Genomic DNA, 24,146 nt, shown 5'->3' on the forward strand with positions numbered 1-24,146 from the left:
CATATAGAAACAAAAAGGTCAAAAAACTTCATGTCCTTTCCATAGAATAATTTACAACAGCAAAAGACTTCAAAATAATCTACAAACTATTTCAAGAATGCCAATATCCTCAAAGAAACGGTGTAAACAGTTTTTATGTATAGTTCTACTAAGAGTCAAATTTGTGAGATTTGATCAAATACAACCTTCTTGACTCAAGGGAACAGCTGAGAATCAATCAGAAATTTTGAAGTTCCAATTGCCAAATCAGTAAATTACTGAAACAAAGCTCGATTCACAATTTCAATGTCAGGGTCACATTTAATTTCAAAACTTATCAAATTCATACAAATGTTAAGAATGGATAGTGGTAGTAAATGCACTTGGTACAAATTCATCAAGGGAGCGCATAAACAGTCATTGTTTGGCGACACTAACAAACAGGAGGAAAGACAATTTACTGCTCGTGTACTGCTGAACTCCTGAAAAGCACATTGGCAATAACAATGATTTTACTTGTGCTCCTACCGTGCTGCTTGTGATTTGATTCAAATGTTGTAGATAAAAGTCTGATCTAGCATTTTTAGCAAGTTTTGAGTCCCTTCATCTGCCTCTCAGTGTGCTTGTTGTGAGACCAGGAGAGGATTCAACACGGGAAATGTTTCGACCTGACACTGAAATGTCTCATTGTCCCTCCGACATTGTCAAACTTATGTTGTGTCAGAGAGCCACCTGAACAACACTGTTTGATTCAAAAACTGCACTGCATCAACTCTGGGGTTAAATCATATTTATCATAACTAATAAAAACAGCTCATCCATTCATAAAGTTTGAATTAAAAACTGTAAGAAAAAAAGTTTTCCTTCAACATATTTTCAATCTAGTTTTTGTGGACAGGCCAAAGAAAACTTGAAATTAGACATGAACTGTGGAACAAAGCTGAGTGCATCTGACCTGGATCTGATCATTGTAGTCCTTCAAACCTGGATTAAAAAGCCCCTGGCACCTCAAGCCCCTTATAACTCACTAGAATCATTCTCCATTCAGTTATAAAGGTGAGATGTTTCACCAGCTAGCAGTGTTACAGCACACAGAGAAGGTGGGCTTTTTGTTTCTGATGCAAATTGAACTCTGAACCTGAGATCTGTCTGAGAGGAGGGTGCCAAGACTTGAACCCCCTGAAACAAAAGTGTGCACTAAATCTACTTGTAAGCACACCAACAGCTCAGGTTTTTCACCCAGTTCAAACAAAAAACTGGGCTACGTGTGCATCATAATGGGTCCACTTAATTCTGAAATCCACTAAAATACAAAACTCAAGACATTCTCAAAATGTTGGCTGCAAAAATGACTTTACTGCAGTTTTAATGTTATTTTTAAAACCAGCATTTTACATTGAATCAAATGAACTGGACTGAAAGGGTGAACAGTGACCCCACCTTTTTGTGCAACAACAACAAAAAAAATACACAGGTCGGTAGGTATCTCTCTCCCCTTTCAAAATCATATCAGGGGCAAATGATTAAAAAGAAAAAAAAAACATCTGTACAGTACTTTTTAACAAAGTCATGAAATACAGGATTTCTGGCTAACGCAGTCCTGTGTGTGAGACATTGTGTGTTGTGTTTTTCGTGTGTGCCTTGGCCAAACAGATGCCATGGCTTTTGAAGGTTTGAGTCCTGCTCCTCTGGATCTAAGCCTCATTACTGCTGAGTTTTCATCCTGGTACATTTTGTCATTTGTCACCTCCCTTGTCTCTCGATGTTTTAATTCTTCCACATTGCCTAGATCCCTCTATCCCCAACAGAAGTGAACAGTTCTGTGGCAGGGCAGCGCACACACACTGCTTCAGCCAGTCAAGCTTTCTATAACTATGACGGCTAGTCCTGCTAGCCTGACTGGCCTGCTGAACAGTTCGTACACTGGCTGGTTGTGTTCTGGCTTCCTCTCTCTCTGGAGCTCACTGGTTCGGGTTCGAGAAGGATGGAAGGGAGAGTTCAAATGAGGACGTGTGAGGGTTCCTGTGGGGTTGCTGTAGTACCGCAGCTTCCTTGCTACTGTTGCTATAGCAACAGAGCAGAGTTGGGAACCGCCTTGGCACTGATTTCCACCGCAGCCTCTCTGGTCGGTATGTAGGATGGAGGATGAGGAGGGGAATTTTGTTCAGAAAGAACAGAGATAAAAGAACATGTTCAGAAAGAGGTGAGCACTGGGAAAGCAGGAGAGTGTAATGAAAGAGGAGGGATGCATTTCCAAAGGGTCACGAGGAAGAAAGGAGATTTTGGGATCCCCTGGAGGAGGCTGTTGGTACAAGGAAGAGGAAAAATCAACGGGCTGAGGGAACAGACTGATCTGTCTTTCTTTCCAGTAAAAGAGAAGCTCTCCCTCTCCTTCCGCTGAGGGAGAAAGAGGAGCAGAGATCAGGAGGGAGTGAGTGAGGTGGGAGCTCGTCTTTGCCCGTCTCCTCAGTGAGACTGACGGGTGGCACAGGCAGGCCAAGGACCAATGAGACGACCAGAGGAGGGAGGATGGGAGGGACTCAGTGTCCGTCCACCACGACCAAATAAAGGACAATTAGCCTTAAGAGCTTAGACGGGGCCGCTTCCTCGGAGACTGCTCTTCCTCCTCATCTTCTTCCTCTTCATCCTCATCATCAGGGTAGTCCACCAAACCAACCAGAGCAGTCTAAGAGAAACAACAAAAACACACACTAATTGATAGTTGCTTGTTGAGCACTATTCACAGTTATGAGCCCAATCTCAAGTGTGTGTCTGCCCTTCTTCTGCAGTGTTGAAGGACAGCTTGGTCAACACTGTTAAAACAAATTCTGTTTCAGTCTTTACACACCTCACATACAGAACAGTTTTTAAAGACTTCTACAGCTTGACAGTGGCAACAACATTACCTTCACTACTGGTGTGGCAGGAAGAGCAACTGTTTTGACAGAGGAAGCTGAACTGTTGTTTGGAGTGACGGCTGGTGAGGAAGGTGGGATTACAGCAGCTTTCCCATTGTTGTTGGCACCATTAGCTCCGTTGGCAGCTCCTGCAGTAACAGAGACTGTAAATATCATGTTGTAATCCGAGGAAAACGTTTCCAGAAAGATGCATACAGTAGTACAAGTGCAGCTTACCTTTTTTTGATTCCATGTACTTGCCATAGCTGTCAGAGAAGTCATCCTCCATCCTCTTCTCAACAGCCTCTCCATCATCATCATCGTCATCATCATTGAACCACAACTCCTCATCCTCATCCAATGACCGTGCATCTCTGCGATATCTACCAGGGAAAAAAAGCTGCTTTGATGTGCAATTTTCTACTGAAAAATGTGATGAAATCGTGTCGGGGAACAGTGCAAACTGGGAATATTTATAAAGATCACTGCACTGATTTGACCTTTGTGTGTTCACTCAGTCTACTGACCTATTGAGTCTCTGACTCTGCCGGTCTTTTTCCTGCTCATACCGGCCTTTCAGCCCCTTGAAAGTCTGGACGTACTCAATGGATTCAAGTGCTTTGTAGAAGTTATCCACAATGTGAGCTATGAGGGATTTGATGTCCTCCTGGCAAGAGAAGATAAGGTGGAAATCACAAACAATCCACTTTGAATGTCATGTGCAAACACAATGCAAATGAATAGTTTTTATTAAGAAAGTATTCACGTGTTTACGCACAACTTTAATGAACTCAAAGAGTTCTATGATGGCTGAGTTGAGGAGGTTGTATCGGGTGCCGTTGTCCAGCAGGGCATTGATGACAGGCTCAAACAGGTTCCCTTTGATGATGTAGCGATTGTAGTACTCATCCTTCAGACCAATGATCCTGCGCATGAAACGCAAGGCACCTTGGACAAAAACAAATGACAACTTTGTAAACAGGAAGTTGTGTTTGCATTTAACTCTGAAGAAAATCAACAGTGTTAACTGACATGATGTGGGATCCATACAGCAGAGCCACAGCTCTGGTATGCTTAAAAACTCATAGTTCATTCATTAAGTAGGATAAACAATGACCGAACATTTAAAGAAGACAAAGTAGCAGAAAGGCATATGTGTGTGGGTGTGTATCGGGGGTACTCACAAAGAGCAAGGAAGGTGTGCTTTGAGTTCATGAGCACCAGCACTCTCCTGAGTAGGTCTTTGTTCATGATGTAGGTCTTGATGTGATAGGTGTGGTGCTCCACACAGAAGGTCAGAAGCTCCAGGATCAGTGCCAGAAGCTGAGCTGTCTGGAAGTTATCTACACAAAAACAACAAAGCTACTTCACACCAGGACATTACAAATACATCATGCTACATTTCCCAAATTCACATTACACATAGAAAGACTCTGCCTTATAGTCCTGCCATTTTTCCAAACACAAGCCAGATAAATATTTGTTATTCAATTTAAAGCAAGTGTAATCATAGAATATACACTTATATGTTACAGTCCAGTTTTATTAAACAAAACATCTATTATGATACTTTGCAACTTTGGAAATATACCTTTTTGATGGATGCAGTTGATAGAGTAATATCAAGTGAAATTAAAATGTAATGTCACTGTCTAGTACAATAATAAGTTCCAGTAAACTCTGGCATGCACAATAAGATGACTTGAGCAGTTCATGGTTGATTTTGAGTTAAACAACACCCACCTGGACAGACCGGGTTGATCTTAGTCGATCCCTCCTGCAGATCTGAAAGACCCAGACACAGAATAACAGTCAAATTCTCCAACATCCATCAGTCTGAAAAACTTTATTTTTTACTTTGTTTTAAGTCTTTCACCCCAGATTACCTTTTGAGTTTTTGTCATGTGCAGTGTTGGCCAGCAGAGGAGCAGTCAGGACATGCATGCAGTACTTGTAGAAGAAGCTCAGAAATTCTGTCTTCTCCGTTTTCTAAAAGGAAACAAATGACAAAAAACTTTGTCAACCTGGGTTTGCAGTGTAACATCTGGCCACAGTGCGTCTGGAAGGGAACATGATTTAGGCAGGAAATAAACTTTGGAAAATAGATCTCTTAAGTTTTAACAGTAATCCAGCTATCATTGTGTGCTTGCAAGTTTGACAGGAATTAGACAAATGATCCTGGCCTTACTCTTAATCAACACATGACTTTATAACGGCTCTATATTTAAAATCTTGTGTATGTGTGTATGTTGTACATTGGTAGAAGCCAGCATGTTCTCAGGGTCAATGAGTGTCCTGAGCAGACCCATCAGCTGGACAGCTCCTCCTAACTCTGGGTCGGAGTCACAAATCATTTGCTTGATCACGACATTTATCAGCAGAACATCCTGAAAAAAAAAGGAACACACAAACATGCAATCACACACACAGTAGAAGATCAACATTAAAGGAGAAATTCAACAAAAACATTACATGACACACTAAAGCGACCCTTACCATGCTGGAAGGAAATTTATTTCACAGAGAGATTTAACTACACTTTCAGATCAAACCAAGTTAAGGGTCTCTTATCCTTGTCTGGGTGTGACCCCATGTTTAAGTACTAAAAATGACCTGACCCCAGAAATTTGGCAAGTTGTCAAATGCGAAGCTGCCTTAACTGCAGGACGGTGGTGTCAGGTTTTCATTAAAATTTTACAAAAAGGAAATTTTGAATTGCTGCTTTAGATATAAGAAAGTTTGTGCTGACATGTATGCTTACTTAGTTTTTCATTTTAAAATGTGCCCTACTGATCCTCTTGGACCCTTCATTGAATTGAATTTCTTCAAATGCATAGTTTAGTGTTTCTCTGACAGTTGTGGGGTTCTTGTCCATCCACTATTTGTATAGTAAAGTGTCTACAATCACACATGATAACAAAGCCCATTTGATAATTAGATTTCACCTCAATCATTAAATGCTTGGAAATAGCATCACTGGAAGTACATGATAGGGCAGCGTATGATTTAAATATTGTGTTCAACGATTCCTTTTGTCACAACAATACTGTGCTATGTAGAACATTTTTCTACATTTCTACATTGTAGAATTTTATAAAGCCAGTCCTGGTCTGAACCAAACTACAGCCTTGAATCTTAAAAGTGCAGAAATGCATGATGACAGTGATGTTAAGATGCTTACGTCGTCTGTCTGCTGTGGTTCCTGCATGACAAACTCCCTGACCATGGAAGGGCTGAATTCCACCAGGTAAGAGAAGATGTCTGTAGCTGCTGCCCTCACCTGTAGGTCATCCATTCCCTGAGCAGGAGAAAAATAAAAGTTGAAGATATGGATAGGAGATTTTAACACTTAAACAATTTTTTCCTTAATCAAGCATTCATAGACAATATATTAACGGTTTTAAATATTCATATAGCATACCATCACTATTTCAAGAGCAGGTAAAATGCCTAGATTTGCCAGAGTTTTGAAGAAAGCATCTCTGTTCTGCGGTTGCAACGTTTGTGAAAAAGCACAGAATTCCTTGACAAAGTTCACCTGAAGAGAAAAATAAAAAAAAAAGAAATGGGGGTTATTCAGTATTTGACACATGAATGCAAGCCATTAAAGGTCAATAACAAAAACACTATCTCCAAGCATTGATTCAGTTGTGATATTTTACAACAATGGGAAAAATCATTTCTGGTTCAGTCTCAAACACTCCATTTCAGGATGCAAAGGTTTTCCAATATTGAAAAAATGAAAACTGCATGGAAATGATTCTTTCCCTATTTCACCCTCAGCTAGAGTCTACAGTGTACAATGAATAACATTGCCAATATTGTTGTATTACAAGTCAGTAGACACGGAGATAATTTACATCACATTCATTATAGAAAATCGTGCAAAAAAGTCAATGAATATTTAGCTACTGCAAAAGAAATGGCATTACAGACAGCAGGATTAATCCATAAAACAAGAACATAACACTGTGCACATCTCACTCTCACAGCAATGAGAGCCAACATTACAAGACATATTAAAATACAGTCCAACCTTTAGGTTTCTACATTTTACCAAATAAAATATTAGGACAGTTGTTTGACTTACAAGCTCTCTCCTTTTACTGTCCTCTGTGGCATCATCTGTGAGCTGTGCAAAGACCTCTGTTAGGAATTTCTCGTCCTCCTGCGGCACAGAAAAACAGGGTTAAGGGATCAAGACAGTGAAGAAACAAAACACGAAGAAACAAAAGAGGACTACAAAACTTAATCTTGAACAGTTTGTACTCAAGTTTTTCTGAAGCAAGAATCACAAAAGTGCATTGTCCTAACAACACCGAGAGAAACCCATGACTCTTAGAGACAGCCACTTCACTTCTCATTAGCCCTGAAATATGACTATTGGATGCCCAACACTTGACAATGAAATGGATGGACTGGCACTGTTTGAGATGGGACTTTGCATTATGACAATTACTGTATGGTTTTTATTCAATTTTTAATGGGTCAATCCTCACATTACGAAACATGATACACAGACACGTCTTCACTTGTGGACAAAACTACCATAAAAAGGTCTCCTGAGCTGCACTGTGTATGAAAACATTTACAGGTAGAATATAACGTTTTTTTAATGATTGAAAGTCAGTTATTCATTTATCATTAGGTGAGTTATGTAATTGTTTTGAATCGCAGTGAGGGCTGGCACTCTGGCATTTGTGATCTATTGTATGTGCAGAAATGTTCATCTTGCAATGAAATTTTGATCTAGAAAATAAAAGAAAATAAAAAGGAAAAAAATACAATAAATTGGGCTTAAAAGATTAATACACATTACCTGGTTTGGATCCTTACCTGCAACATGCTGACAATTTCCACCTTGTTGAAGAAGATGAAGGAGGTGAGTGTGGACAGGAAGTTCTCTTCAAAGACAGATGGCGTGGGCAGGATGATGTCCTGAATGTACTGCACTCGGTAGGTCTGGTGGATCTTCTGCCGAAGCTCAGAGTCCGTGATAGGGATCACCTCCTTAAACTTTGCTGTCTTGGTCAAGAATTCCCGGTGCCGTTTAGGCTGAACCAGCGCTGGGTCATACTCAAGGCAGCCCACCACATCCATGATACAGTCGTCAGAGAACATCACTTCAAAGAGGGCTGCTTTATTGAGGAACAACACACCCCGGACAATCTCATAGAGGTGATGTAGGCCCTCTCTGTTGTCCAGATCCTCGCATACTCTGAAGAGACCCAGGAGTTTCTTGATGTAGCCTTCGCTCATCAAGGCCAGAGCCAGTTTTTCCCTACGGATAGGCGAAGACAGGACAGAGGTAACCAGGTCAGCGATCTCCTCCAGTCGGCTTAGCTCGCAAGGAGGGAGCTCTACAAGGTGGCTTGTCTCTGGAATCTCCTCAAAGCGCTCCTCCTCTGACTCATCGATAGGGTCCTGGGTGATGTCCAGGGCAGGGTCTTTGCCTTGAACCTGAGCAATAAATAGTCAGTAGATGTGAAATGAAGAATTAACAAAAAGCATCAATGTACTGCCTCTTTCCCTCTGTAATAGTCTTTTAGCACCAGCAAACCAGCACCACTTTTGCACGTGCTGTTGTTTTTCAGCTGCTCCCATGAGGGATTGCCACAGCAGATCACCATCCGCGTATTTGATTTGACATAGGTTTTATGGCGGATGCCCTTCCTGACACAGCATTGGTTCAGGGGACCAACCCAAGAATCAGCGACCAACCAGCTATACTACCTGAGCATTCACCCACCCCCAACACTCCTGCTTGTGTACTCCCCAGTAAACGTAAATGTATAAAACATGGTAACACTGGATTGTCTTTACCTGACAAATCTTCTCCCAGATCTCATCACAGCCAGCCTTTTCCTGAAAACTTAGGGCAAGGTCATAGTTGTCTGCTTCTGACCAGACAATTAGTGTGTCCTGGAAAGAAGAGGAAGAAACTTCAAACTGTGCACAAAGAAAACAGAATCATCAGAATTTCCACAGGACACACTCAAACATCCTTGCAAAGCACACTTCAAAAAGAACTTGTGTTTGGTTATTAACTAAACACAAAGTTTTTCATGCCTGTAACTGTATAAACTTAGAAACAAGTACTTTAAATGATGGATGAATCCACTTTGTCTACAATATGCAGATATTTGGTTCAGATCTGTTATTTTAAGCCATGTGGTAAGTTTCTATATGAGATTCTTTTGCCGAACTAAACTGTTAAAATTATGAAAAAGCAGTTGATGGCACTGTAATCCCTAATAATATGACCTATGTATTACTTGTTTCAAGGTTTACAATCAGAACAGGTCATGAACTTCCATCATTTGCACTTGCAGTAACTGTCCAGCAACAAGTCTCAATGTTGAAATGATTCAAATTTACCTCTTAAATGTTTAAATTTCTGTTAATTTGAATCTAATGGGTATGTATGTGCATGCCTTTTATGGCTGATCCAGACTGAGATGGTCTATCCTTACCTGTTGTTTCTGATATGCAGTGTTCGGGCTTATCTTCGACTCCAATAGTAGTGATCCTAAAACACAAAGATTTAGGTAACTTAACTTTCGAGCTAGTGCACACGATTACAGCAAAGATTACCAAATGATAACTTAACAAATCCTTGGTCAATTAACGTGCATGACAGAGAGCATTTCACGCTAAGCAGATAATGTGAAAAGCTGAATAGAACAATGACGCAAAAATACAAAGTTAAAACTTACAGAACAAGGACTTCTTACCCACCGTTCGCCTATTCCAAATACTTATTTTTGTGATCTGCACATGAACACATAACGGTTTACTATCTTGGGCAATAACAAGTTTGTACGGTTAAGACTAGACTTTGAGGGCCCCCCATGCTACTGAGATCACGTCGCCTGCTCAACGAACGAACTTGCTAGCACAAGCTATTCAATATATTGCTGCCTTTAACTAGACACAACGATAATTTTGGTTGTTCCGACACACTGAAACGGTTGACTCTGAATAATGCAGCAAATTACAAGAAAGAGAGCTCAATAAGTTAACCAGGTATGCATAGTGGCCATTTGAAGGATTCTGTCGGAGCAACTAGGAGTTAGCATGCTAAGGTTAGCCAACGTAACGTCAGTGCGGCTATGCTAACTGGGCACTTACCGTCTGACTCGGCCCGAACTAATAATGATGTTCCCTTAAACCGTTCAACAAAGCTTGATGAAACATGTCCGGTACCCCGATCGTCCCACTGCCGGTCTTCATTCAGCGTATATACTTTCACTCGCCGCCGAGTGTCCGACATGGTTAACCGAGTCGGAGCTAGCAGGCTAGCTAGTTGCTAACAAGCTATCACCTCACCCCGTCTACTATTTTCCTACCCTCGACCTGTTAACTTTGTTTCCACCCGCATGTTACAAAACATGCACGTCTAAGTTAAGTTTGCTATAGCAATAAAATGTGCCAGTAGCAATTTCATAAAAACATTACGTTAACGATGTGAAAAAACTCAACAGGAGGCTTAATATCAAACTGTAAATTCACACAGAGCACAACAACTCCAACGGCCTCCTTGCTAACGTCCACAGACCGCCATCTTGTAATCCGATCTTGTGTTCTTTTTCTTCCTCGACGTCAATCAAGCGCTCACTGCTGCGGGGTCTCCCCCTTCGAGCGTTATCATCCAATGGTAGAGCCGCAGCGACACAAGTTCAATGCGCCACCTACAGGCAGGAAAAGTAACAGCAGAAGCTGTTAACTGCAGATGTAGACCGAACTGAGCTGTTTTTTTTTTAATGACAATACAGTTCTATACTAACTACTTAGTCAAAAAAGACACCTTGGTAACATGCGGTGGTGTTTAAATGCTTGAAACAGAAAAATAACACAGTTCTTCGCATTATTTTTTGATAAATTTATGGATTAATTACTTCCTAACCATGTAGGACCAGAGAGCATTGCATTCAACTTTTTCCAGCACCTGCCAATTGGACCAATAAGCCAAACACAAATAATTCAAATTTCTCCCCAGTTTATTATTACATGCAATCTAATATAAGAGTCCTGCAATAAATCCTACCTCTATGAAGGTTATAATGTTCAGTTTTTTATTGTTTTAGAAATGGGTTCATAAAATGGATAGGTGTTCTTATTATTTTGTCCAGCCTATATCAATGAGGAGGCTGAATAACTGAAAAAACTCTATGTATAATGTAATACAGTTCAACAGCACCAAAAACTACATCTTCCAAAATGATCATACAGCTCAATCAACCCCTCTCTAAAAACAATTTCAATACAAACTGAACCCTCTAACCTTCATGAAGGGAGGATTTATTGCAAGACTATTGTATTAGACTGCATTAGTTTTAGCTAGATGTACCTATTAAACTGCCAACTGAGTGCATATTTAGCACAAAATCCCAGATGTTCTCCAGCTTAGGAAGAAAACTCCATGCTCCAGTAAGTACAGTACTTTCCCTGCTCAAAGTAACAAAGGGGAAGTCCGAATAAAACTGTTAATGCTCCAAGCAGTATTGGACAGCGTAGAGACTCGTTCTACTCTTTGTATTATTCAGAAAAGTTTCCAGTTTCGCAACTGTGAAATGGAAGATTGCATGCATTAACAGAGTTTAACTGATATTAAAATTGTCTAAACTTTCACCCACATGGAGGTTGCATCTTAATTTGGTGCATGTTCACCTATGCATATTATTTATATATGCATAGGCTACATATTATTTTAGGGTTCAGGTTTACAAATGTACCTCTCAATGGCGCCTGGCTGATTGCCACTTATTTAAGTAAACAGTCACCACATAAATCACCAAGGTGCACCTGTTCCTGACACAGGTATTTCCCAATTTCCTCGGCCGCAGGGCTGTACATCTCATGGATGTAGGAAACTGTCTCTTCAACATCATTTTATTAAAGCGCCCACGGGCTAAACCCCACACATGTCAAGCAGTTGTCCTCATGAGACTTTCATTTGGTGATGAGGCCCTTGTGTCTATCTCTCTGAGACTGGCAGAAGTACAGAGGCTTTGTATACAATTGGGAACAATTTATCCATTTATCTTTAATAGACATTTTTCAGTAAATCATCATTTATCTGTATTGTGATGCTTTTTTACTTTATTGTATCTTGTAACCTGTGTTTTTTTAGTCTGAACGAAAATTTAACTTTTGCTATTATCAGTTTTATAGTGGTTCAATTGGTTGTATGGACTTTTTTTCTCTTTGAATACACTTACGATAAGTTTAATTTTTTGTTGGCTTTTTGTGCAACATCTGGCATTGGAATATTGGATATATATTGGAATATTGGATATATATTGGAATATTGGAATTAATTGTGCATGGTATTTTTTTTGCTTGAAGCAGCTGTGAATTTTAATGCACACAAAGCAACCAGTAATTGTTTTATTTACAGGTGACTCACATATACTGCAAATGAAAAACAAGTGAATATCATATAAAAAATTATAATAATTAGACATTTCTCCCACTTTTCTTTTTTTGTCCATATCTTGATCCTGACAGCTTTGAGTGGACACCAAGTATGGAAGTCCCATACCACAAGAGGCAGTATTATCACACATTTAAATAACAAAACCACTGTGGGATTGTACTGTGTGTATTCGGTCAAAGCTGTTGGATAGGTGTGTTGGGGGAAGCTAATAGAAAAATCTAACCTTCTTACAACTAGATACTGTCAATGCTAGCTCAGGTGGAAAATTTGAAAACAACACGATAAAAGTAGATACTTAAAAATACAATACATTTCTTATTTTTGAAAATGTGAGTTACCCCCCTCATTGTTATTTTTAAGGGTTCTTCTCAGTTGGTGCACATCCACTGAAGCACAATGTAAGCAGGACACTGTATTTGGTGAGATGCATCAGTCCGGCGCAGTTTTATCATGCCCATACCCACAGCACTGGGTAACCTCCTTTATGCACACTGGTTCAGTCTGTGACAAAACCTGATGCTCTTGGTTTTGGCAGATGTTTCTCAACAGGATTGTTTTGTAGAAAAATCAAGTGGCAAAGCCAGAAGTTAGCCTCTTGTGTTCACGTGTCACAAATCACTTCCGGTCGTTTGGCTGTTGCTTGAACCCATGGAGATGCTCTGTTTCTCACTTAGTGTCTTGACAACAGTTGCAGCAGGAGATTGGAGCACCTTACGTGAAAGTCTCATTCTACCGTCTGTTGGGTCCCGTCCAAAGTACTTGACCTGTTAGCAGAACTCCAGTTAGAGACAAGCAGCCCAGGATGTACTTTTGACAAATCAGCTTGCAGTTATTTTATACATACCTGTATCTGCTTTCCCACCTCTAAACCCAATGCACTTGGATGTTTGATCTAAAAGAGAAAAAATACAAAGCAATGACCTTTAAGTCTTGATTTTATTCCCAAACACTGATATAAACATGAACAAACAGGCAGACAGTGTGCAGAGGCAAATTTACTGACCCGTTTGTGGTCCAGCTGTGAGTTGTGCAGCAGGACAGCACTCATGTTGGGATAAAGTTTCACCATCACACCAATGTCCCTGAAGCAGGAGAGGAAAAGCCCTTTGGAGTTATTTGAACACTAAAGGTTTGATCTAACCATAATTTAATTTCCCAATGTGATTGGGAACATGCACAAAAATCTCCTGTTTAAAGTAAGTGCTAATGACAGGCATGTTTTAGAGTAAATAACATAATGTATTATTCTTACCTTATTTCAGTGATGGTTGCTGTGTAGATTGCACCAAACTCCAGCTGCTGTTCTTGCTGCAAAACAAAACAGAAATAAACACACATGTTCATACACACTCTGTACATTTATTTGATAATATAGCTATTTCAAATTGTTTGTATTGTTATGTTTCAATGTTTATCAATAAACTACCTATATGCACCGTCATGAATTTACAAATGTGTATAGAAACATGCAGCTGTAAATAAACATACATGAACACACACACAAATGTCCATATCAGTGTTTGTCTTATGCTCTCTAGTGTTATTTTCAATTCAAGATTCTTTATTATGAGTTTAAGAGTACAATTTTTTACAGTTTTTCAGAGGCCCCTAGTAGTGGCGGAGACTCACATCATCTTTGCAGATCTCACTGATGAAGTCTTGAGCTTCGTTCATGGCTCCCGGTGATGGAGCGAACACAGAGAAAGTCTCCTCGTCCACCTGACTTATTGTCACACCTTAAGAAGAAAAACAAAATAGTAGTTTGTAGAAAAAAATAAATGTGATCTTTGGTTAGTGCCAGATCTCATCGACAAAGGCATCCCAGTCCTGGTTGTTTTTTTTTTTTTTTTTTAATTTATTTGAATGTGGACTTTAGGTTACATGAATATTACCTGTTTGAGCTTGTAGCCTGCGAAGGTTATATCCTCCTGGACCAACAAAGCGAGCTCGTCTAGAAACAGGCACCCGGACATTTTCTGAAGGCAGAATAAAATTCACACACATCAGAACACAATATGTTAAACTTGTTCCAAGAACGTCCTCTCCTCTCTTCCTTTAAAATGTACATGCACATTTACATATAATGAAACACAACACCTACCGACAACAGGTCCATTCTCTTTCCTAGTTTCTCTGGGTTTTACTATACATTTGTTCATGATGCCCAAGATTTCCCTCTTTGCCACTGAAACATAATAATATTAAAACAAAGGCCATCAAAGCACCACAAAAATACACTCACTTTATTCTTTAGTGTAAAATGTTAAGTTACTGTCATGTGGGATTACCTGTGCCCTGTTGGATAGCCTCCATGACCACTTTCAGAGGCAAACCTGGTATCTTCACATCAGCCTGGAGGTTAAATAAAGGAAAAGAAAGAAACTGGAATTGGCACTGACAGAATCACTGTGACATTGTTGGTCTACAGTTTGGGCAGGTTGCAAAGTTAGCACCTTTCACACTGAAAATGGGCCAGGTGAAAAACTTCTATCTGTTCTGGTAAATTTATTTATTCTTTCTGCCACTTTTAAGCTACGGCGTGAGCCAAAAAAAAGTTATCAGATGCAGTACCTGCAAAGCAGTGATGCCCTTGTTTGTTCCTGCCAGTTTGAAGTCCATGTCCCCGAGGTAATCCTCTATTCCCTGTTTAGAAAATAACAATTAGCTCTAATTCAACATCTCAAATATAGTTAAGCAAGGACATTGGCTATAACTTTTTGATTTGTATTGCTTAACTACACTCTTTCTTCCACGCGGTAGTGACAAGATTGGTCACACACTTGCTACGGTTGTACTGTTATGTACCAGAATATCAGTTAGTAATCTGTAGTCTTGGATGTCACTAGGTTTCTCTGGGTTGGCCTTGGAGATGAGGCCAACGGCTACACCTGCCACAGCAGAGGAGATGGGGACACCTGGGAGACACAAATATGGACATATGAACTACGTATTATCTCACACCTGCAAGTTACTAGTCAGCAAAAGCAATTTTGAGTTGCATAATAAGAAACAAAAAAACCCTCCTTGGTGAGCATACACATATTCTTTGCATTGCTGAGTTTTATGGTGTGTAAAATGGACAGTAGCTATTATTGGAAAGCACTAATAGTATTACTGGAAATGAATAGCTGATATTAAATGCACTAATAAAAACATTCTCAATCTAATAATTGCAACTGTAATACATATGATTATCGACTTTTAATACATCCTAATTTTGAATTTTAAAAAAAAATCGTAGATAGAATTCACTGTTTTATCGGAGAATCAGGTTGTCCCTGCAGAATTAAAGTTATCAACAGTGCAAGAACTATCTCATGCATTCCCACTCTGGTACCTGCATCCATTAGTGCAAGGCTGCCTCCACATGCTGAAGCCATTGACGAGGATCCTGAGAGGAAATAAAGAGAGGTAGAAAACCATATGTTCCTCTTTGAGACATTCTGCCAGACAATGATTGTATCAAAAACTGTGTCACCACACTCACCGTTTGACTCTAACACTTCAGCACTGACCCTGATAGTGAAAGGGAAGTCTTTAGGAATGATTGGTCTCAGAGCCTTCTCGGCCAGGGCCCCTGGGAACACACAAATACATGCACATCCTTATACACACAGTCTTTGCCCATAAGATTCTTAATGGAGACGTGTGGTTAGCAGACATTGAATACCAGTAGAAGACGTAACTGTTAATACAAACCATGACCAAGCTCTCTCCGGTTGATGCCTCCCACCTTTCCAATTTCATTGGTTGCATATGGAGGGAACTGAAATTAAAGGAACTAATGATTTTAAGTCCACCTTGAAAATATACAGAATCATATCAAATAATCTATAGGACTTTAAAAATGAAAGAAAAAATTACTGACTTCATAATGAAGCATGAAGTTTTTGTCTTTGACGCCACTACAGAAAAAAAAAAACAATGAAAGAAATGGGTTAAATTGTCTTAATGGTTTGTTTTATTCTGTGTGGATAATTTACAGCTGTAAAGTACCACAGAATCCAGGAAAGTACCAAAGAGGTGATGTCTTGTTCTTGAGAAGTACGGGCAAATTCTACCTGAACTCTCTGGATAATGTTAATGTGTGGTATGATGTGTGAAAGTTAGTGATCATTTTACCTCAGAGCTGTGGTGATAATATCTGCTTTGACACTGGATTCCAGGGAATCAAATGTGACACTGCACAGCACCTTCAGGAAACAGAGGAGATATTAAAAGGCTTTAACAGCTTTTTCTTACCACAACACAAACATATCTTGACTGGGGAATCAGAACAAAGAATTTCATTGCATCAAGTGTTAAACCAACAATATTTTATCTTTAAGAATCTCTGAGCTTTTTCTTAATGTTTTAAATTAAATGTTGATTTTTTTGTTCTTCACACACCTGTGTTTGTCCTCGCTGGAACAGAGCAGAGCCATGAAGTGGCCTAAAGAGGTCTACGTTGCAGGAAATGTTCCTTAAAGCCGTCAATTCTCTCCCATCACACCTTAACAAACACACACACACGCAGAAGAAAACATTGATATTACATATGTTTGCATCACTTACAAAAGGCACATCATGTGTCATGAGAACGTCCATTCATTTCACCGCGGACAGTTCTTACCTCCTGTACTCATTAAGCACTAAATTCCGGAAGACTTCTTTGCTCACTACGTTGAAGGATTCAATGACCTCAAAGTGCTCGGCCTGAGGGAATTTTTCTACATGAGAGAGAAGTCGATTGATATTGTTGATCTGACAGACACAAATAAAAGTACGCAGAAAACTGAAATGTAATAAAGAACGTATGCCTGAGAAAAAAGATTGTCACACAATTTTGAATCAGACTTTCAAGAAAGAGCTGCAACATTATTTTCCATGCAACATAAATACTGAGCATGAACCTACCTTTCACGTCCTCTTCTGTTTCTAGTCGAATTTTATTGACAGCTTCATCTCTAGAAATCTAAAGTAAAAATATTATTATTCATTAAGGGACAAGGTATTCTTCTGAAACACAAACATTCCCATAACTAACAAAGATTAAATGAGATATACGTTATTCTGTCTGCTTAACAACAACAATAATAATAATTTTATTTCACAATGCATCCAAAACAGACACAGAAAGATTTAACACAAATAAGGTACAAAATGGCCACATCAGGTACCTTATCATGTGTGTAATCAGTGAAAACAGCATAGATCCTCTCAGAAGCTATTCTGCAAGGAAGACAATGAAAAACAAGTCATTACTTTACATTTTAAACAGTATGAATCACATTTTTGTCACAGAGTTAAAAAATCAAGCTCAGCTGCTGTTGTTCCCCAGGACTACAAGTATTAGTGAATAATGTCTGCTTCAACTATTTAATGACAGTTTTATTGAGGAAAATGTCCAGTTTTATTCTGGAAATTATATATACATACAGTCTTAGTGCTACATTTAAATTTTACACTCTTACATTTTTGTATGATCTTTGTCACTCTGAAACTATGGAAAACAGTTCCATTATTGGTCTTACTGCCGAACATGTTCCACCATGTCAGTCGGGGCTGAGAACACCTTGACCGGGGTGCGCTTGGTGACCTTCTGTTCTCGCACCAGCTGCTGGATGGCCTGTATGATCTGCTGGGTGTGTTTGACTCCCACCTTGACCGCATGGCAGAAGTCCTGCTGCAGCACGTTCTCAGCTGACGCCTCAATCATCACTGGCAGACAGAGAGTAACATTAAACAAGTGTTCCTGAGCCACAGCCGCCCCAATCACTGCTATACATGCAGTCATGTTAGGCTAATTGGCTTGGAATCTAAACTTTGCTACTAAACTACAAACAGCTGTTATTTTACAGCATTGTGGCGTGTTCATGCATAAGTATTAATACTTTTTTTGTGTGTTTTTGCGAACTTACCCACTTGACTGCTGGGGGCTCCAGCCACAATCAGATTAAGACTGCTGGAAGTCATCTCTGCCCTGGAGGGGTTGATAAGCAACTCTCCATCGACCATGCCCACACGCACAGCACCTGTAATAACAAAGAGACACCAGTAGTCCAAGCTGGATTTAAAGGAGAGCACAATAACATTCCAGGAATTGAAACTGAACAGCCAGAGTTTAAAGTCAATGAATCAAAATATCTGAAGAGGTCTAAAAATGTTGTGTTCCTCACCTATGGGTCCGTTCCAGGGGATGTCAGACAGGGCCAGAGCAGCGGAAGCTTTAATGGAAGAACATATTGTTTTAGTAAACAATGTGAAAAACTGTTCTCCGTTGAAAACATAGACAGCTGAGATTTAACTCACCTGCATTAATAGCCAGCACATCTGGATCATTGACACCATCAACAGCTAGCAGGTTGCAAAGGATCTTCAGGAGACAGTCACACACACAGAAAGTTGGTGGCATATACAAAGTTACATCATCTTTGTTAAGAAGGCAAAAAAGAAGCAAAAATATAATCACATCATGGGGAAAACACTTTCAAACTGAACTGACCTGAGTGTCATAAAAGTAGCCAGCAGGGAAAAGTGGTCTAATAGATCTGTCTGAGGACCAGAAACAGAGGGACAGTTAGTCAAAGTACTCAAGTCACAGCCCAGCATCAGTACACAGATCTGCAGCATCAAAGATACACATGTAGTTCACCTATTAGTCTGCTGGTGAGAATCTCATTGTCGGTGGTGCCCAGCTCTCGCCTCAAGTAGTTAGTGGGGATTCGACCTGCAGCAGCTGCTTTCTGTCTGTAGTCCACCTGTCAATCCAAGTGGAGAGTCATTCACCAAACAGCTCCAGACACAAGTTTGTGCAAGATCATTTTATCCATAATGATGTCTTTTTATCAGACCGGGTTATAAATGGTTGAAGAACACTTTCTATCTTCTATAGAATCCATTTCTATCACATATAAACATGAATGGAGATCAGCTCCTCTGAATCAGCTCAACCAGATCTACACAATCACTGGGAATGTTACTTGGAGAACGTACCACAAGAGGCATGAACTGAGACGGAGAAGGTTTGGTTTTGCTCACAGCAGTCACCATCACAGAGGTATCCCCCAGCTTCAGACAGAAACATAGAGGGAACGGGATACAAAAAATTTAATAAAAATCACACATAGCAGCAAAGGATCTAGGACTGCCCAGGTTAGCCCTTCAGAACACTTTATTTCTTTTCATGAAGAAGTCTTCTTCATTACATGTTAAGCAGCAGTCACACGCGTGTTTAGTGGAAAAAGCTATAATATACAAAAACTCTATTAAACTAGGGCGCTGGATTACCATCTGAGCAAAGTGGACTAACTGCACAAGGGCCCCATATTAACATACCACGCCTCAGCTGGTCTGTGTTAATTTGATTAACTACTCATTTGTATGCCAATATACAACACTGACACACAATATCAACTCAAATAATAGGAGTCTCAGTGTGGCTCCTGCATTATTACCTGTCTTGCCTCCCTGTTTTTAGAGGTGCTAAAAAAATCTTTGTTTAACAAAACCAACACAAACAAAGGGTTAGCAGGTTCACTAGTTGGTTAATCTAGCCATTTTTTTACACAGCCTTATTAACACGTAGCATACATTGCATCAAAAACTCCCATCTGAAAACTCTTAGAAGTCAGAGTAACATTACACTAGATCATAGATATAAATATATTTCTAAATTTGCTAGATTTAGCTAATGTCCACTAATATTGTGCATCGGTGAAATATTTGAGTCAGATCAAGTCAGTGTTTCTTAGATACCCCCCTACCCTTAAGACTCCTGATTCACATAAAAAAATAACTACACCAAAAAAACCCTTTAACATGGAGAAAATAGTGAAAACTTCATTAAGGGAAACAGAAGATGGATGCCTCTTCTAACACTGACAGGCACACAATAGATGTTGTATAGAGAGGAGACAGAAGTAGATATAGAAGATAATGGTACGTAAATAAAGTGCAAGAAATGTGACGAATATTCAACAAAGAAGACACTGAAAAACTTTGAGGTGCAACCAAGCACCTGTTTGGTGCAACTGTTGACGTTTTTTCTGTACCTGTACTACAGCAGATCCATCAGCAAACCTGGCAAATTTCCCTGAAGAGATCTCAAGTTTCCTACAAAAACAAGATCACAACACATCAAAATGTCTGAAGCACAAAACCACTCTCATACTTACATGCAATAGTTACAGTTGTAAACGTTATTTTTGCCAATTACATATTTTGTTGATTTTTGAAGCATAAAGAAGCACATAGCACCCTAACCCCGGAAGGAAACAGTCATTGAAAAATCATTTTCAAATGTTAATGCAATGTTGCCTTTTATTTCATGAACTTGAAAAAATGTTTAGCATGTGTGTGGCAATATTGTGCTCTGAGGTTGTGTGGCAGCCAGTGGCACAGGAAACACTGCAAAAATAGAGGGATTCCGCTAAATATCAACAAACATCAGTCGGTCATCGTCCTGTTGTTTCATACAACCAAAGCGGATCAAAAAAACATAAAATGAAGGACAGAAAGACTCTTGGCTGCTGCGAAAGAGTTTGCAAGCTGCGATATCTGCCGAAGTGTGGTTACTAAACACTGGCTTGTTAGGGTGCATTAAATAAAAAGTAACGGCGCATTAACACAAGAAGAAAGATTCATTATTAACGCCGGTTTCCGGCAAGGGTTGATCAACAACATCAACAAAATGTGTAAGAGGTGCCCAAACTTTAGCACACAAATGTATGAAATTCTGTGTTCTTGATACCAACACAGCCCAGTTGTCTGTTCTGGCTCGGGTTAAGAGCTGTATGAAAAACAGAGAGGATACCAAAGCTACGTACACACCACAGAAAACGTGTCAATCAAAACTCATGCCTCACTCGTTGACACATATTGGAAGAGAAGAGAAGCTGCGAAAGTCAACTCACTTTTCCCCAAGGTCCACTCCCACTGTTCGTGGGTTTGCGTGGCTGTTGTACACACTCTGGTGACATAAGCGGACATGAAGACGGGCAAACGAAGGCCCCAGACGGAGTAAATACCTCATATCTAAGGCAAAACAACAAAACAAGACAATGAACTGGGTGCCTTTTACAGTTTAGATATACGCGTGTGGGCTGCCATGACAGTTCATCATACGTAAGCAATGACGCAGTAGAGTCGCTTCCCCTGATTGGACCGACAGAGGTGAGGGTGTAACATAAAAAATGTCCGTACCACCCCATACACAATAGTTCCGCTTTATGTATGGGTCTTTTACTCATGCACTCATGCAACATGCAGCTTATCAACATCGAAACCGTCATACACTGACGATATTTGTCTCCCAACACTTTTTCGCTCATTACACAATGACCTAAATGGAAGCATTAAAATCACTAATGTCTTTGAAGTAAACTTTATTTTATTTTATTTTATTGTATTTTAATTTTTTATACACCAAAATGCAACAACAAGCCGTATGGATTGTGCTACCTTACAGTAGTTGTCACAGAAATTAATCAGAAATACTGCAATATGCTTCACTAGGCTATTTATTTTTCTAAACTTAACTCATTCCAGCAATGCACAAAACAAAATATGCAAAAGTTTTAGATGTTCAGCTATTCTTATCCGTCACGCAGTACTACCATCACAGGGAGGCTTCTGATCATTCCCACATTCCCAGCTTGATTTGTGTTCAGAATGACATGCAGAAACACATGGTTTTGGCTGTTAAAATTTTATATTTGTCATTATATATATAACTGTTGTAAATTCTGCTAATTTATGTGTATGAATGATACATTTTAGGTAACAAATAAAGGAATTCAAGGATATAAATGACTCTTCTGTATGAAATTACCAAACATTTACCCCTTTACATTTACCTGATTTATATGTCCATACATATAGCCTAACTGTCATGGACTCCTACTGTATTTCTAAATATAACTTATTTGATCATTTAAAAGAAAGCATATGTCTCTCAAAGTAGAACAGCATGAGCCTGTGCAGCCTATGATTCAAATATGCAGTTTGAAAACCTGACCATTAGGTGTCAGGATTACCCCACAAAGATCATCTTTCAGCTTGTAAGAAAGCTTATAAATTAACTCATCAACAGCCTCCCCAGCAGATAGTTTCCTGGCTGGCCGCTGGGCCCTCTGGGGTCAAGCTAGCCGCCTCCCCTGGCAGCTAACTTGCTGGCTAAGGTAACTGTTACTGCTACCTGTGAAATTTATGCTGAAAAAAAAACTACTCACTATGTGTTTCAAACAACAGCCAGTCCAGTCATCTGTCCGTTATAGACAGTTGGTAAATCAGTGACCTTGCTTGCTGATCAAACAGTCAGTCCAGAAGTTAGATTACCAGCCAGACAGCCTTCCAGTCAGTCAGTGAGACAACACGCTAACAGTGGGGCTGCTGCAGTTGTTATGGCAACAGATCAGTGTTAACAGCATCTCTAACACTCTCTGGATTACTTTCACACATACACACACTTGTGCACAATCAAACACATGTACACACTACAGCTAATTGCAGAGGAGAATAGCAGGATTTCACACAAGTGCACACACACTGAAATACACAAGCACACAGTCCCATTCTCACAAAGGTTTCTCCTGTTATTAGCTTGTTTCCATGGCTCCAGGACACACTGAGATGTCATTATTACCGAGCAGAGCCATGGACTATTAGTGCGTAATGGACCAGCTAGTGTTTTGTGGTTGTCTACAAGGATTATAAACAGCTCAAGGGAGGATGCTCTGTTGCTTTGTCTTGAAGAGGTTTTACTTTTTCGAGAATCTTCTTGTATAAATGTCAAGTCAACCAACATAGAAATCAATTTGTCAATTATCACTGTCTGTCAATCTATATATCAGTCCATGTCCAGTTATCCTACAGAGACCTCTGTGGCCCTTGAAATTATTTGGACCACTTTTTTAAAAGAGTGTTGTAATGTGAATCATCACTGGATGCACATTTCAGTCCAGCAAATTGACCAAGACAGACCACACAACACAATATTAAACAACACCAGTCTATTTAAATGTATATTTTGTTCTTTGTAACATCAGTGGTACAATTTTTGGAGAATGTGTGTTGTGTGTGTGCTTCAGTCACTTCAGGACTGATTTTCATGCTGCAGTGTTTCATGAGGTGACAACAGGACAGCCTGCAATGATCTCTTTTATACACACACACACACACACACACAAAAACACACACACACACACACACACACATACATGAACACACACATACACATGCAGAATCCACAGGATTTTCAGTGGGAGTGACAAATGTGGTTTTTCTGGGCCTTGGTTGTGACTTTAAAGGGAGATTATCTCTCATCCTAAACATCCAGTGAAAGCTTCACTGAAGACCTTTTTCATGTGGAAACTAGTGACACATTTTTTGACTCATTTTTGACTGAAATGACTGCAGCATTGGGCATGTTCCAACAGTTATGTAGAAGTTGCTTGCATTCATTCTTTTCTTTGGTTGAAGAGCATCTCACATTGCTCCTTTCTGTCCATGCAAAGACAGTAATTGGATCCATTCTTATGGAGTTACATTTGTCTCAATATTATTTGTGTGAAAAGATTGGCAATCTGTCTGTAAATATAAAACACCTTCCACAAATACAAAAAATACATTTGTAAACTCACACTCAAACTGCACACACAGAGTCTGAGAGAGAGAGAGAGAGAGAGAGAGAGATGTCCTTGCCCTGCAATGGAAAGTACTTTTATTTAACATATTTACATGTTCATAGGAATGCCAGAGGGGGAGAGCAAGGAGCGCTTGATTTAATTACATTCAGATGCCTGACAGGACCACATACGCAGGCAATGACTTACTAGTTCACCTGCAGCTCC

General features: G+C 39.7%; 2 protein-coding genes across 3 annotated transcripts; both read right to left on the reverse strand.

The window, feature by feature from the left end:
* Positions 1–280: 280 nt before the first annotated feature.
* Positions 281–10,464, reverse strand: ppp4r3b (protein phosphatase 4, regulatory subunit 3B). 2 transcript variants are annotated; one of them, XM_023394457.2, is made up of 16 exons: positions 10,008–10,464; positions 9,350–9,405; positions 8,700–8,798; positions 7,713–8,336; positions 6,967–7,044; positions 6,298–6,414; positions 6,058–6,174; positions 5,132–5,263; positions 4,763–4,865; positions 4,620–4,661; positions 4,061–4,219; positions 3,655–3,824; positions 3,404–3,543; positions 3,114–3,259; positions 2,886–3,040; positions 281–2,665 (listed from the first exon to the last, which is right to left on the reverse strand). In XM_023394457.2, the coding sequence occupies exons 1-16, from the start codon at positions 10,147–10,149 to the stop codon at positions 2,561–2,563; spliced, it is 2,385 nt and encodes a 794-aa protein (XP_023250225.1). In that variant the 5' UTR covers positions 10,150–10,464; the 3' UTR covers positions 281–2,560. The 2 variants fall into 2 exon arrangements, with proteins under 2 accessions (XP_023250225.1, XP_023250226.1); XM_023394458.2 differs by having other exon boundaries at positions 2,886–3,025; positions 10,008–10,463.
* A 1,438-nt stretch (positions 10,465–11,902) lies between these two features.
* Positions 11,903–21,412, reverse strand: pnpt1 (polyribonucleotide nucleotidyltransferase 1). Its single transcript, XM_023394463.2, has 28 exons — positions 21,210–21,412; positions 20,349–20,409; positions 19,291–19,365; positions 18,950–19,055; positions 18,800–18,849; positions 18,607–18,670; positions 18,474–18,521; positions 18,216–18,329; positions 17,829–18,015; positions 17,475–17,526; positions 17,212–17,269; positions 16,928–17,024; positions 16,705–16,807; positions 16,438–16,508; positions 16,184–16,220; positions 16,015–16,081; positions 15,803–15,892; positions 15,653–15,706; positions 15,121–15,230; positions 14,887–14,958; positions 14,604–14,667; positions 14,417–14,500; positions 14,208–14,291; positions 13,945–14,051; positions 13,568–13,623; positions 13,319–13,397; positions 13,160–13,207; positions 11,903–13,079 (listed from the first exon to the last, which is right to left on the reverse strand). The coding sequence occupies exons 1-28, from the start codon at positions 21,326–21,328 to the stop codon at positions 12,924–12,926; spliced, it is 2,313 nt and encodes a 770-aa protein (XP_023250231.1). The 5' UTR covers positions 21,329–21,412; the 3' UTR covers positions 11,903–12,923.
* Positions 21,413–24,146: the final 2,734 nt, after the last annotated feature.

The sequence above is a fragment of the Seriola lalandi genome, unplaced genomic scaffold (genome assembly GCF_002814215.2).
Source record: "Seriola lalandi dorsalis isolate HSWRI2012SDOR001 ecotype SW California unplaced genomic scaffold, Sedor1 jcf7180002054948, whole genome shotgun sequence".
NCBI lineage: Eukaryota > Metazoa > Chordata > Actinopteri > Carangiformes > Carangidae > Seriola > Seriola lalandi.